This window comes from Centruroides sculpturatus, unplaced genomic scaffold (assembly GCF_000671375.1).
Source record: "Centruroides sculpturatus isolate CEXI.00-Female unplaced genomic scaffold, Cexi_2.0 scaffold198, whole genome shotgun sequence".
NCBI classification, from domain to species: domain Eukaryota; kingdom Metazoa; phylum Arthropoda; class Arachnida; order Scorpiones; family Buthidae; genus Centruroides; species Centruroides sculpturatus.
The window spans coordinates 282,173-295,409 of record NW_019384454.1 but is presented as its reverse complement, the minus strand read 5'-3'; the positions used below and the strand labels follow the sequence as shown (position 1 = coordinate 295,409).

At 28.3% G+C, this 13,237-nt stretch overlaps 1 protein-coding gene across 1 annotated transcript in view; it reads left to right on the top strand.

Moving 5' to 3' along the window:
* The first annotated feature begins 8,332 nt into the window (after positions 1 to 8,332).
* Positions 8,333 to 13,237, top strand: part of LOC111620633 (protein stum homolog) — an 86,968-nt gene continuing 82,063 nt past the window's right edge. Inside the window, exon 1 of the mRNA XM_023362600.1 lies at positions 8,333 to 8,763. Coding sequence (XP_023218368.1) covers positions 8,361 to 8,763 — 403 coding nt within the window. The 5' untranslated portion in view covers positions 8,333 to 8,360. The remainder of the gene's footprint in view (positions 8,764 to 13,237) is intronic.

Below are 13,237 nucleotides of genomic sequence, written 5' to 3'. Positions count from 1 at the left end.
CCGGCTCTCCCTCACGATTTACGATCGGGGATGTGTCAATTAAGTCTTGGAATGCGACAATTAAATCGTACCGCACCCCGTTTCTTCGCAGCCTCGGTTCTGTTTACGAAAATAAGTCACTAGTTTATTGGCTCTGGTTCGACAGTCGGTCTCTTGAGGTCCGGATCTCACATTCTATACGTGCTAGCGACCTTGGGAATCGAGCGTTGTCGCTTTCTCGTGTGCGCTAGTGCTACGACGTATCTCGAAAATGAAGTCACAAATTTCATTTTTTACTACATTTTTGATTCCTCATCGCAATTAATGAAAAATGGCAAAGTTTAATCAAAATAGATAGACCAAATTTAGAGAACGAACACAATTCTGTAAGACACATAGAAAAGGCTTCGCTAACGCTTTCACCTCAAATATCATGTTTATTCAAAAAGTTTCGACTTTTTGATAAAATTGTTTTTATTATGAGAAAACTACCAAAGTTTATGCCTAAGTAGGAAATCCGACTTATTTCGCGAAAAGAAACAATGAAGACTAGGGTTTCTCATTTCCCGGTCTTTTGCTTGTCCCGGGATTCCGGGATAAAAGGGAACTGTTTCCCTGGATCCCGGGAGATCCCGAGATAGAATTAATTATTTTTAAGGTATACAAAATATCTTGAAATCAAATGATATAATTATTTTTCATTTTTAAAGTAATTTTAAAGTTCTGTAACATCCAAAATCATATTAATAATGCTGCGTAAGTTAAGTCTATAGGCCTATAATAAAAATTACCTTTAAATAACGTAGAAATTTTCACAAATAGAAAAAAATTAATTAAAGTTTGCTGGAAACTGCATACAACAACAACAAAAAAATGCTTTGAATTGAGTTAAAAATTAAAAAAATGAACTTCTAATTTAGAAGGTAATTTTCGTTTTTTAAATAAAATATAATACAAAATATTGCAAACTTTTATAAGATTTTAAAAAGCAAAGATGGTCAATACTCCGATCACTCACTCTAATGCTTATTTTAGTAATGAAAAGTGTTGCTACCGAGAATGCCCTTTCCGATTCAATTGATGCGATTGGAATCGTGTTTAATGCATTTAAGAGAAGACATAGGCCTATATTATGTTTTTTTTTTTTTTTTCACCTGTAGCCCGGAAGATTTCTAGTTTGTTTTCGAGATTGTAGTACTTCTTTTGCTCTCTAGTATTCTTAATTTGACTACCTCCGCTGCTTTAATAGCGGCATCAAGCTTATAGCTCGATAATTCGGCAATTCGTTTGGCTTTAGTAATCAGGTTTATGAAGAAAAACTTCATACTTGCAGACTTTATACTCGTTTGTATCCTTGCCCAATTTGCACAACCTGGCGTTACGCATTTATTAAAGCTACTGAGCATGGTTAAAATTAAGATAGCGTAAGCACAATTATTCCATATATTACAGGTTCTGACAAGTAAAGAATTTTCAGCGTCCTGCCACAAATAAGTTACGTATTGATTATTGACCATTTGTGATATGCCATAACGAGCAAAACTTTAAAAAAACTAATAGTTAGGTTTAAAATTAATAAATACAAATGTATTCTGACAGTGAATGAGTTAATTATGCTTTCTATTTGCAAAATTCCTCAACCATAACACAAAATAAGAAAAAAAGTGAATTTTTCAGAAATTTGCGGGATTTCCCGGGTTAAAAAAACAACCGGGATCCCGGAATCCAGTTTGAGAAACCCTAATGCAGACCTAAATTAAATGAAGTAAATTCTTCACAATCTCATCACAAACCCGTAGAATCGTTATTAGTCAGTTCCGGTTTCTCTTCTGTGAAAAGTATGATTTTCATTCTCGCTGTCCACGAAATTATCGAAACGTGACTTTATGGCGTCATCTCTTCACTTCTAAACAGGTAAAAGTTTCTCATTACTTACGTGTAGTAGTAGAATTAAATTAACGGATTACGCGCTTTGTTAATCGTTTCTGACACGCAATAATTGACGATGCTACGTTGCTCCAAAACATTCCATTTTCCTAAGTCGAATCCCCACGCGTTCCAAATAGAATCTCCCATATTTTTGAACATTATTTTGAGTTCGACTAATTAGGATTTTTTTTGTGTGTGTTTATATTGAAAACGATGACACAAGATGGAAGAATAAAAGAAGTTAACATGGATTTGGAATTCATGGCTAAAGCCAAATAATCTATAAGATAAAAGATAAAATAAAAAAGCAGTAAAAATATTTCGGGTTCCAAAAACTGCTTCGATGAGGTTTTCGCACTAAAATTGATACTGTCTATGTGCTTTGTGACAGGAAGTAATCGTTGGACTGCCGTGGTGAACTGTGGGTGAAATGTGTACAGTGTGTCCTGGTAGAGTGTTTGGGAGCAGAGGCAGATGAATGTACACTTGCGATTTTTGCAAATAAACATTTTCATTCCTCAATACATAAAGACGTTTAAGTAAATCAAATTATCCTATAATTTGTCCTGTTTTCTTTCTTTTTTCATAAAATTCCATTTATATTTTGGTAGTCCGAATTTGGAACACTTCCGCAAACTGTCACAGATTGATATGGTTTGCTAAATTCAAAAATGCTCTTACAAAAAATTTTTATTGCTTATAACAAAGGTAGTTCTTGAACAACTAATCAAAAATGTTTTGGCGTAAAAAAACAGATATCGTTCAAGTTTTTTATCTGGTTCATCTTATTTATGTAAATTATAAAGAAATTTCGAAAAATAAAAATTGATATACAGTACTGTAGCCTGTATGATAAGCCGTTGTTAAAAAAAATTATTTCATATTTGTAATTTGAAGAATTAATTTACAAGAGAGTTAATTAGATGGCAGATTTTTTTAAAGGCAGTCGTCTTGTTGGCCCAGTTCTTCATCCCCATTGCTGGTTTGGCCAATCTCATATTGGTTATGGGAAAAAGCCCCTCTTAATGCGGAAAGATTTTCTTAAAATAATAAGGTTAATTAAATAAATTTATTGTTTTTAGTTCTAAGGATATAATAAAATAATTTTTAAATAGTTAGTTTTAATATAAAAATTATTTAATAGTTCATTATAATACTACAACAAATTTTAAAAGTATCAGAGAAATCAATCATTTTTATAAGTTATTACAAAGTTTTGAATATATAATTTGTATAAATTTATTCAATCTGTTTAGGGGGGAAAAAACTTTGAAGGAATTAACGAGAGATTTGCGTGGTCGTAGTTTAAAAGACAATTAAATGAAAATTGGTAATAAAGGGAAACTTGCACACCTTTCACGCGATATTTATCTTCTAATTTAGCAATCAATGAAAACAAAAAAAAAATTATAAAACTTTTGGTGAAGGAAAGTATTAAATAGTGTATGCTATACGATATTTAAAATTTCAAATTTATGTATCAACTAATGTCAAATGAATAACAATTTTTTATTTGTTACTCTTCGATTATTAAAATCCGACATCAATATTAATAAATCTAAATTTTAAAGTTATTCATATTTTAAAAAATCATTACAACTAAAACGATATTTTTATTTATTATAGCAGTAGTTTTTAACGCTTCACAAATTTAAAGATTAATATTTAACTCGGAGTGCAACAATAATCACTATATTAATATTTTCTATCCTTACTATTATAAATATTTTTCCGCCTATTCAAATTCTTACAGCTAGATATAGATTGTTAATACGTTCAAATATAGCCTAATTATTTCATTAGTGAAATTAAACTGTGTAAATAAACTTTGGTTATAAAAACTGATATAACGCATTAAATATGCCAATACCACAGATACGTATCGAATCAAATATAAAAATGCTTAGCAAGGTAGTAAAAAAGCATACTTTTCATTGAAAATCATTTAAAATTAAATAATTACTTTATTACAACATATAGTACATAGATTCTTTTAAGTAAGAGTTATTTATTATTATTTTATTTAATTTTTTTAAAATATAAGTAGCAAAACAAAATGCTGATTTAGTATCTTAAGACGAATATTTTTGACATAAGCGAATATCTCTAAAAATATACGTGTCAGAATTTCAGTTAAAGAAAGTCTTTTAAAATAAAAATAAAAAAATTAAAGCTACTTCGTCACATCAGACTAGAAAATGCTTAGCTATGAATTTTTTACATTTAAAATGTTATTTGAATAAATTTTTCATATTTTTTAAAAGTTTATAAGTAAGGCAAATATAATTTATTATATAGGCCTACAGATAAATAATAGTCTACATTATACTTTGTATTTTAATAATAATACTGTATATTATATAACTTATATATTAATATTTATTAATATAATTGAACAAAACAATATAAATATATTAAACATAACAAATATAATAAACTTTATAATGAAATGAATATAACTCGCGTTTCTACAGTAAATGATTTTTAAAAAATTCGAATTCAACGGCTTAATATAAAAATCAACATTAAAGCAATAAAATATTTCTAGATAAGATATTAATTATAAGATCACCTCAGAAAAATGCTAAATATATTTCAGAAATTAGAGAATTATCAAATTCGAAGTAGCAACACTTCAAAATTATACAATGTATAGATGCGTATTACATTTGATAAAAGTTTGTATTTTTTTATTAAATGTCATAAGCTAGCTGACGATGAGGTTTTCGCACTAAAATTGATACTGTCTATGTGCTTTGTGACAGGAAGTAATCGTTGGACTGCCGTGGTGAACTGTGGGTGAAATGTGTACAGTGTGTCCTGGTAGAGTGTTTGGGAGCAGAGGCAGATGAATGTACACTTGCGATTTTTGCAAATAAACATTTTCATTCCTCAATACATAAAGACGTTTAAGTAAATCAAATTATCCTATAATTTGTCCTGTTTTCTTTCTTTTTTCATAAAATTCCATTTATATTTTGGTAGTCCGAATTTGGAACACTTCCGCAAACTGTCACAGATTGATATGGTTTGCTAAATTCAAAAATGCTCTTACAAAAAATTTTTATTGCTTATAACAAAGGTAGTTCTTGAACAACTAATCAAAAATGTTTTGGCGTAAAAAAACAGATATCGTTCAAGTTTTTTATCTGGTTCATCTTATTTATGTAAATTATAAAGAAATTTCGAAAAATAAAAATTGATATACAGTACTGTAGCCTGTATGATAAGCCGTTGTTAAAAAAAATTATTTCATATTTGTAATTTGAAGAATTAATTTACAAGAGAGTTAATTAGATGGCAGATTTTTTTAAAGGCAGTCGTCTTGTTGGCCCAGTTCTTCATCCCCATTGCTGGTTTGGCCAATCTCATATTGGTTATGGGAAAAAGCCCCTCTTAATGCGGAAAGATTTTCTTAAAATAATAAGGTTAATTAAATAAATTTATTGTTTTTAGTTCTAAGGATATAATAAAATAATTTTTAAATAGTTAGTTTTAATATAAAAATTATTTAATAGTTCATTATAATACTACAACAAATTTTAAAAGTATCAGAGAAATCAATCATTTTTATAAGTTATTACAAAGTTTTGAATATATAATTTGTATAAATTTATTCAATCTGTTTAGGGGGGAAAAAACTTTGAAGGAATTAACGAGAGATTTGCGTGGTCGTAGTTTAAAAGACAATTAAATGAAAATTGGTAATAAAGGGAAACTTGCACACCTTTCACGCGATATTTATCTTCTAATTTAGCAATCAATGAAAACAAAAAAAAAATTATAAAACTTTTGGTGAAGGAAAGTATTAAATAGTGTATGCTATACGATATTTAAAATTTCAAATTTATGTATCAACTAATGTCAAATGAATAACAATTTTTTATTTGTTACTCTTCGATTATTAAAATCCGACATCAATATTAATAAATCTAAATTTTAAAGTTATTCATATTTTAAAAAATCATTACAACTAAAACGATATTTTTATTTATTATAGCAGTAGTTTTTAACGCTTCACAAATTTAAAGATTAATATTTAACTCGGAGTGCAACAATAATCACTATATTAATATTTTCTATCCTTACTATTATAAATATTTTTCCGCCTATTCAAATTCTTACAGCTAGATATAGATTGTTAATACGTTCAAATATAGCCTAATTATTTCATTAGTGAAATTAAACTGTGTAAATAAACTTTGGTTATAAAAACTGATATAACGCATTAAATATGCCAATACCACAGATACGTATCGAATCAAATATAAAAATGCTTAGCAAGGTAGTAAGAAAGCATACTTTTCATTGAAAATCATTTAAAATTAAATAATTACTTTATTACAACATATAGTACATAGATTCTTTTAAGTAAGAGTTATTTATTATTATTTTATTTAATTTTTTTAAAATATAAGTAGCAAAACAAAATGCTGATTTAGTATCTTAAGACGAATATTTTTGACATAAGCGAATATCTCTAAAAATATACGTGTCAGAATTTCAGTTAAAGAAAGTCTTTTAAAATAAAAATAAAAAAATTAAAGCTACTTCGTCACATCAGAATAGAAAATGCTTAGCTATGAATTTTTTACATTTAAAATGTTATTTGAATAAATTTTTCATATTTTTTAAAAGTTTATAAGTAAGGCAAATATAATTTATTATATAGGCCTACAGATAAATAATAGTCTACATTATACTTTGTATTTTAATAATAATACTGTATATTATATAACTTATATATTAATATTTATTAATATAATTGAACAAAACAATATAAATATATTAAACATAACAAATATAATAAACTTTATAATGAAATGAATATAACTCGCGTTTCTACAGTAAATGATTTTTAAAAAATTCGAATTCAACGGCTTAATATAAAAATCAACATTAAAGCAATAAAATATTTCTAGATAAGATATTAATTATAAGATCACCTCAGAAAAATGCTAAATATATTTCAGAAATTAGAGAATTATCAAATTCGAAGTAGCAACACTTCAAAATTATACACTGTATAGATGCGTATTACAGGTTTATGAAGAAAAACTTCATACCTACANGTTTCTTTTTCATTGTTTGTATGTGGTAGAAAAAGTGTCATGAGTAGGTTTATTTTTATTTGTGTTATGTACCTTTCGATTTTTGTCATGTGCCGTGAACCCCCTGAAAGGAGAGGAGGAAAGAAAAGGGAAGTGAAAACATGTGACGTATTATATTGTTATTAGTTGTGCATTGAAAATTGTCAATTGTGTGATAGTTTGTGTTCTATGTATATATTGTGATTTTGTCAACGGGCAAGAATCAAAAGTCCAGTATATCTGTCAAGCCAACTTGTCTGTTTTTTGTGTAATCCCACAGACCTCATTCTATGGGGCAGTTCTACAATATATACTGGATGATTGTAATTAAAGTATTCCTATTCCATGCCTGCTAGAGATTTATTTAGTAGTCCAAATGCAATTAAATCTGATAATCTTTTGCATGTTCTAAAATATCACATTTTGATTAAAAAATTAGTATAAAAAATGACCATATAAACACTTTTGGCACTGATGCTACAAACTTTACTTATACAACATACTCTTACTATACAGAGATCTTAATGATACAAGGGATACTGCTAAATGTGATCCCTATTCTAAAAGTGTAAAATCTGAACACAATGAACAGAGAGAAGAGAAGAGAGCGACTATCCAACAATTGACCACAATTAATTCTCTGTGAAATGCTTCTCACATGGTGTGATATCAATTTTCAAGGTTGCCAAATTTGCAGCATGTCCTTAATAAATCATATCTTTTAAGTGTTCCACAACCAAATGGATTAAGATCCATAGACTAGGGTAGCCAGGTGGTAGAAAATGCATTACTAATCACTCTGTTTTCAATAAATATCATATAAACTGTTGTATGAAATATCCAATATCTGAAAGTGCTCCATTGCATGAAAGTGATTGATTTGAGGCATTGTTGCTGTTGCAGTTGGGATATGACAAAAGTGTTGAGGCATATGTGGGTTATCAAAGAACATGTTACAGGCCCATTGAAATTAATTTTTTCAAAAAAAGAACAATCCAAGGAAAAACGTGACTGTAAATCTACATAAAACTAACTTTTGGCAAGTGCAGTAATGTTGCTGGAAAACATAAGGGTTTTCAGTGTTCAATTTGTTTATATATATATATATATATTTCTTGTATAATTTAAAATTTTGATAATTCTAAGGTCGTATACTGATATTTAACTACGTTCTATTATGTAATTTAGCAGAAACATGTTTAAAAAACGCATTATATGTGAACCTTCGGAAACTCGTGGTCGATGAAGATTTGAATTGACGCGGGAATGTTTTCGTTTAGAGGCGGTAGCGCCACCTTACCACGTGACTTTGCGACCCAAATGTCGGAAGTTACGAGCCAGCGAACGCATCCAGTGTTCGTCATGTCGGTATCTAAAGACAAGGAACAGAAGAGCGAGTGTCGAGCCAGCGATTTCGCTTCAAAAGAAGAGAAGCTGATTCAGTCAACTCTCGATAACAAACCAGATAAAGAAGATGCAGTGAAAAAAACGGAGAATGGAACCAATCCAAATCAGTCGGCGACTGCAGGGGAGCAACCAGTCGGATCTAGGAACGAACGAGAGAAACAGACGACGTCAAAATCGACCATCATTAGGACAGTTGTTTCTGCTGTGCCAGTTGTAGACCATTGCGATAAACCCATGTCGAAGTATGAGATTGTGACGGTCAGGGAACGGCATGGCTTTTTCAGGAAAGCTATCCCCCTCATGCCCGTTTCTCTATCCGTTTTCCTTTGCATCCTAAACGTTATAACGCCAGGAATCGGTGAGTAAATAATCATTTTTCTTCTTAAAAATTATCTTCGTACTCTAAAGAAATTTTTAGACTTGCCAAAGTCGAAACCGTTTGGCTCGGTTATTTGTGCCATTGTTTGGAACGCTTAAAGTTTCCATTACGAAATGTTACATCCGAGATCAGAAACCTATTGTTTAATGCATTCCCTTAGACTAAATTATTTCTAAGTATGCCAATAGAGGTGTATGATTCAGTTAGATACCTGTTGCAAATCTGTTGCCATCGTCACGTTCACGCTCGTTAGTCCACCTCTTTAAAAGGATTAAGCTTAACTTCATAATAAAAAATATCTTTGCTTTTAATTATATTATTAATAAAAACAATATAAAACATTAACTATTAGGAATATTATAGTTTTAAACAATATTGTAATAATTAATGTTTTAAAATTTTTTCGTTGAAATTATTTATAAACAGAATAAAATGCAAAGTATTACAGTCCATATCATTTAATTTCAATTATTTTTTTAATAAAATAAAAATTTAAACAGAATTTTTAAAAAGTTTTTATAAATTTTAAATATATTTAGAATTATAATTTAACTGAAAAACTTAAATGAAAACGAGGGGAAAATATTTAAATTAAAATTTTTATTTTTATCCGCCATTTCCTAGTCGAAACGAATTTACGAATTTGATGTGATCATTTTCTATAGCTACATTTTAGGTTTTGATCGTTACCAATGCTTTCAGAAAAAAAAATTTAATAAAAATATTATCGCAAATATATCTTATTTTTTAAAATATTCTGCCATTTAATCACGATGTTTGTTTTATGTCTCCTTCAAATGCAACATCCATTATGTTGTAAAGTATAGCGGCTGAGAAGTTTTTCGAAATACCGTTAAAATCGAAAAAAGTTCGTATCGGAAGATTTTTGTTTAATTAACCGGAGGACGTAAACTATATTTAGAAATGTTTATTAACTGAGAATATATTATCTGTAGATTGGCCAGTGAACTGTGTTTTGATAGATAAGCTAGAATATCGAAAAATAATCGCGAGGAAGCGAGTTATTTTTCAATCTTACAACTAAACTGTTGCAAAGGGACATACATGAGACTGCATTTCCTATTGTCTGACGAATCTTGGCAGCGATCTCATCTGCTTTTGTGTTCATCCAACTGTTTTAGGGATAGATTGAGCTCTGCCAGACTACTTCAACAGTTTTCACTTTTGAAGTTGCTCTGTATCTATTTAAAGAATCACAATGACTTAGTTTCGGAAGTGGAGTTCTTACATTGACTCATTAAAATAGTTAAAATTTATATTATATAAAAACGAATATTTTTCATACTCTGAACGAGCGCGAATTTTAACTAATATTCACGTGAGGTTATCGTCGAATTTTTTACACCCTTTATCACTACAATATTTAAATTTTTGTGACCCTTTTTTTGTATCGCGTGATGTTTATTTTAATGTATGCGACAATAAATCGACAGATCTTCGGTCTACAAAACATTGATCGAGATATAACATCAAATATTATAGGTTATTTTAGTCGCAGTTTCTTGCATATTACTCGAATAAACACAGTTATTTGAAATATTTCTTTACTGAATGTAAAAATTATATCAAAACCAAGTTTCCAATTACTTACTATTATAAGTCGCAAGTAATTTAAATTAAACTTCGAATTCGCATAGTTATATTTTCGTGTAGAAATAGCTTTTACATTTACAGATAATTATGCTTTACAGAAATTAGGAAAATAAATTTAAGTGAAATCATGTGATCACTTTGGCACATGACAACCAAGGTCGGATGACGTCATAAATACGATATTTGTAGCAACCTCCTGTTTATATTGTGCATCTAACAAACAAACTGTTTTAGTTTTTTTTTCCGCCTTTCTGTTCCTTCGAATACAGACCTAGTTTATTCTAAATAGGTACAGGTTTTAGCCTAATAGTTAGGCCTTTATTTCCTATTCAAGAATATCGAGTCGTTGCAGTTGCGATGTATCGCGTATCAACTTTAAATATTTATTGCAACTTATAGTTATTTATTTATTACATAATTTAAGTCCTTTTATTATGCATGATTTCGTTTATCAGATTGTTTCTACATACTTAAATATATGTTTATTTACAAAAAATATGCAACACGTAGGCTATATAACTTACTTAGCGTAAATATATGCTTCAAAAATAAATTACACGAATATTTATGTTCATAACTAAAAAACATAAGAATATAAAATATTTTTTGTGCAATAAGAGAAAATAGTAACCACTAGTACTATCTTATATTCATTGTTATCTATATTCTCGATATAAGATAGTTAATAATAGAAAACAGGAATGTTTCGGCTTCTAGTTAAATGTACGCGAAATTATTATACGAAACTATTATATATTAATTAAATGTATTCGACGAAATTGCATACTTTTATCAGATAGCGACCGAAACTTATAGTTTGGATTAATAACTTTCTTCGTTATTTTTACTTATAAAGTAAGGAATAGGAATTTTAATGGAAATATTAATGTTTGTAAGCATTTATACAACGCTAAATAATGCATTTAAGCGTTGATTATAAATTTAATTAAAATTTGGTGGAATCGCTTTTACCGTATTGTTATATTGTCGGCTCGTATAAATCCTAAACTTTTACATATATAATTTGATTTATTCATCTTTATTTCTAATATAAAAATAACAATATTCGCTTTCTAAAATAAATAATTATAATCTATAATTTTATTTATTTTTCTTATACAACGTCAACGTCAACGTCAACGTCAACGCAAATCGACAATTAATGTCTCCCTCCGTTGAACAAACCCGAATCAAAAATAAAGTACAAGAATAATACAATAAAACAAACAAAAGTTACGATACTTATTCTTTCCACAATATCATTAATTAAATCTTTTATTTATTAATGAGATAATATGAACTATTTGTTAATTCTGTGGGCCATATACTGTATATACAGTTAAATGAAAATATATATTTAAATTATTTCTGTCGCTATATTAATTACATTGTAATAAGTTAAAATTTTAATTTATATAAATTTATTCACCGTAACTGCGATCGATATTAATTTAAGGTATCGTTAAAATATTAAGATAAATATATTTAATATCATTTCCATATCAATCTTTTTCTGACACGTCTTACCACTTATGTGGCGTTGCTCCTAATAATTAACTCTTCATTCGAGCCTTTACCGTTCTTCTTGGCGAAATATCAAAATCAACGTGTTTTAAGCTATCGTTTCTAGATAATTTGATGATTTATCATCTATGTATGAAAGGGTGTTTTATTACCAAGTCTTTTTTATATATATAATTTAAAATGAAACACGATAAACCGAACTATAATTTGTACTATACAAATCTCTAAGTTTTAAACTATTGTTTTCAAACATGATTTACTTAACTTCGATCTTTCTATCGCTTGTTTGTCGACGATATACACGCTATTTGGTTTTTCTCCGCCCTATTTAACAAGAGAAAGTGTTCTTCCCGCTCATTTGGAACTATTACATCCATAGGAGTCGTGCAAGGTCGTACGACTCGGGTTTCTATCCAATATTTTGGGAACAGCAGCCAAGGGCGCGTTCCTTTGCGAAACAATATAAGCTCGATTTATTAGAGGATAATCTCTACATAATAATGTATAAAGTCTCTTGGGCACTTTTTTAATTCTGTGCTTTAAATATTTTTCACTTTGATGCACAAACTTGTTTTTAAAGTCCGTGTGTATTTTAATCGTCATCACTTCGCGTAGAAGCGTGTATTTCTTTAATTTTAAAATTGAAAAAATTAGCATAATTTTGTAAATACTTGCTTTCATTAAATAAAGAAAAACAAATTAACTGTAACGCGAAGCAAATTCTTATCTGTATTTAACAATAAAAAGCCCTTGTTTAGCAATAAGCAAAAAGTCATAGATATCAAGATTTTTGCTTATAATTAATTATATTAATGATATAAAGAAAAATTAAATTAAAAAATTGCAGTCCAGTCAATGTTAAAAAGTGTATTTAAGTTGAAAGAAATGAATAAGTTTATCAGTTTCAATAAACAAAATTAAATACAAATAATTCTAAAATATAAGTTTAATTTTTCTCTTATTTTTTAAAATTGCCTGTATGATTTATTGGAAAGATACAATAATTCTGTCTATTTTAATCATTAAAATTTTAAAAATTAGTATAAAATTATATTCCATAAATATATTGTATTATAACCTTTTACAATATCAGTAACTTCAATTTAAAATACAAATACAGTGTTCTTTACAATGATCAATAATCATCATATTTCTTTACTACAGTAATCCTAAGCATAGATATAACTAGTTTATTATAATTTTTAAAATGGCAATATCTAAATTGATTTATTTGTAAGGACGAAAATAGCCCATTATTAAATATTTAAAAAGTTTATAAGTATTTCAGCTTTAAAAAACTATAATTGAGATGAGT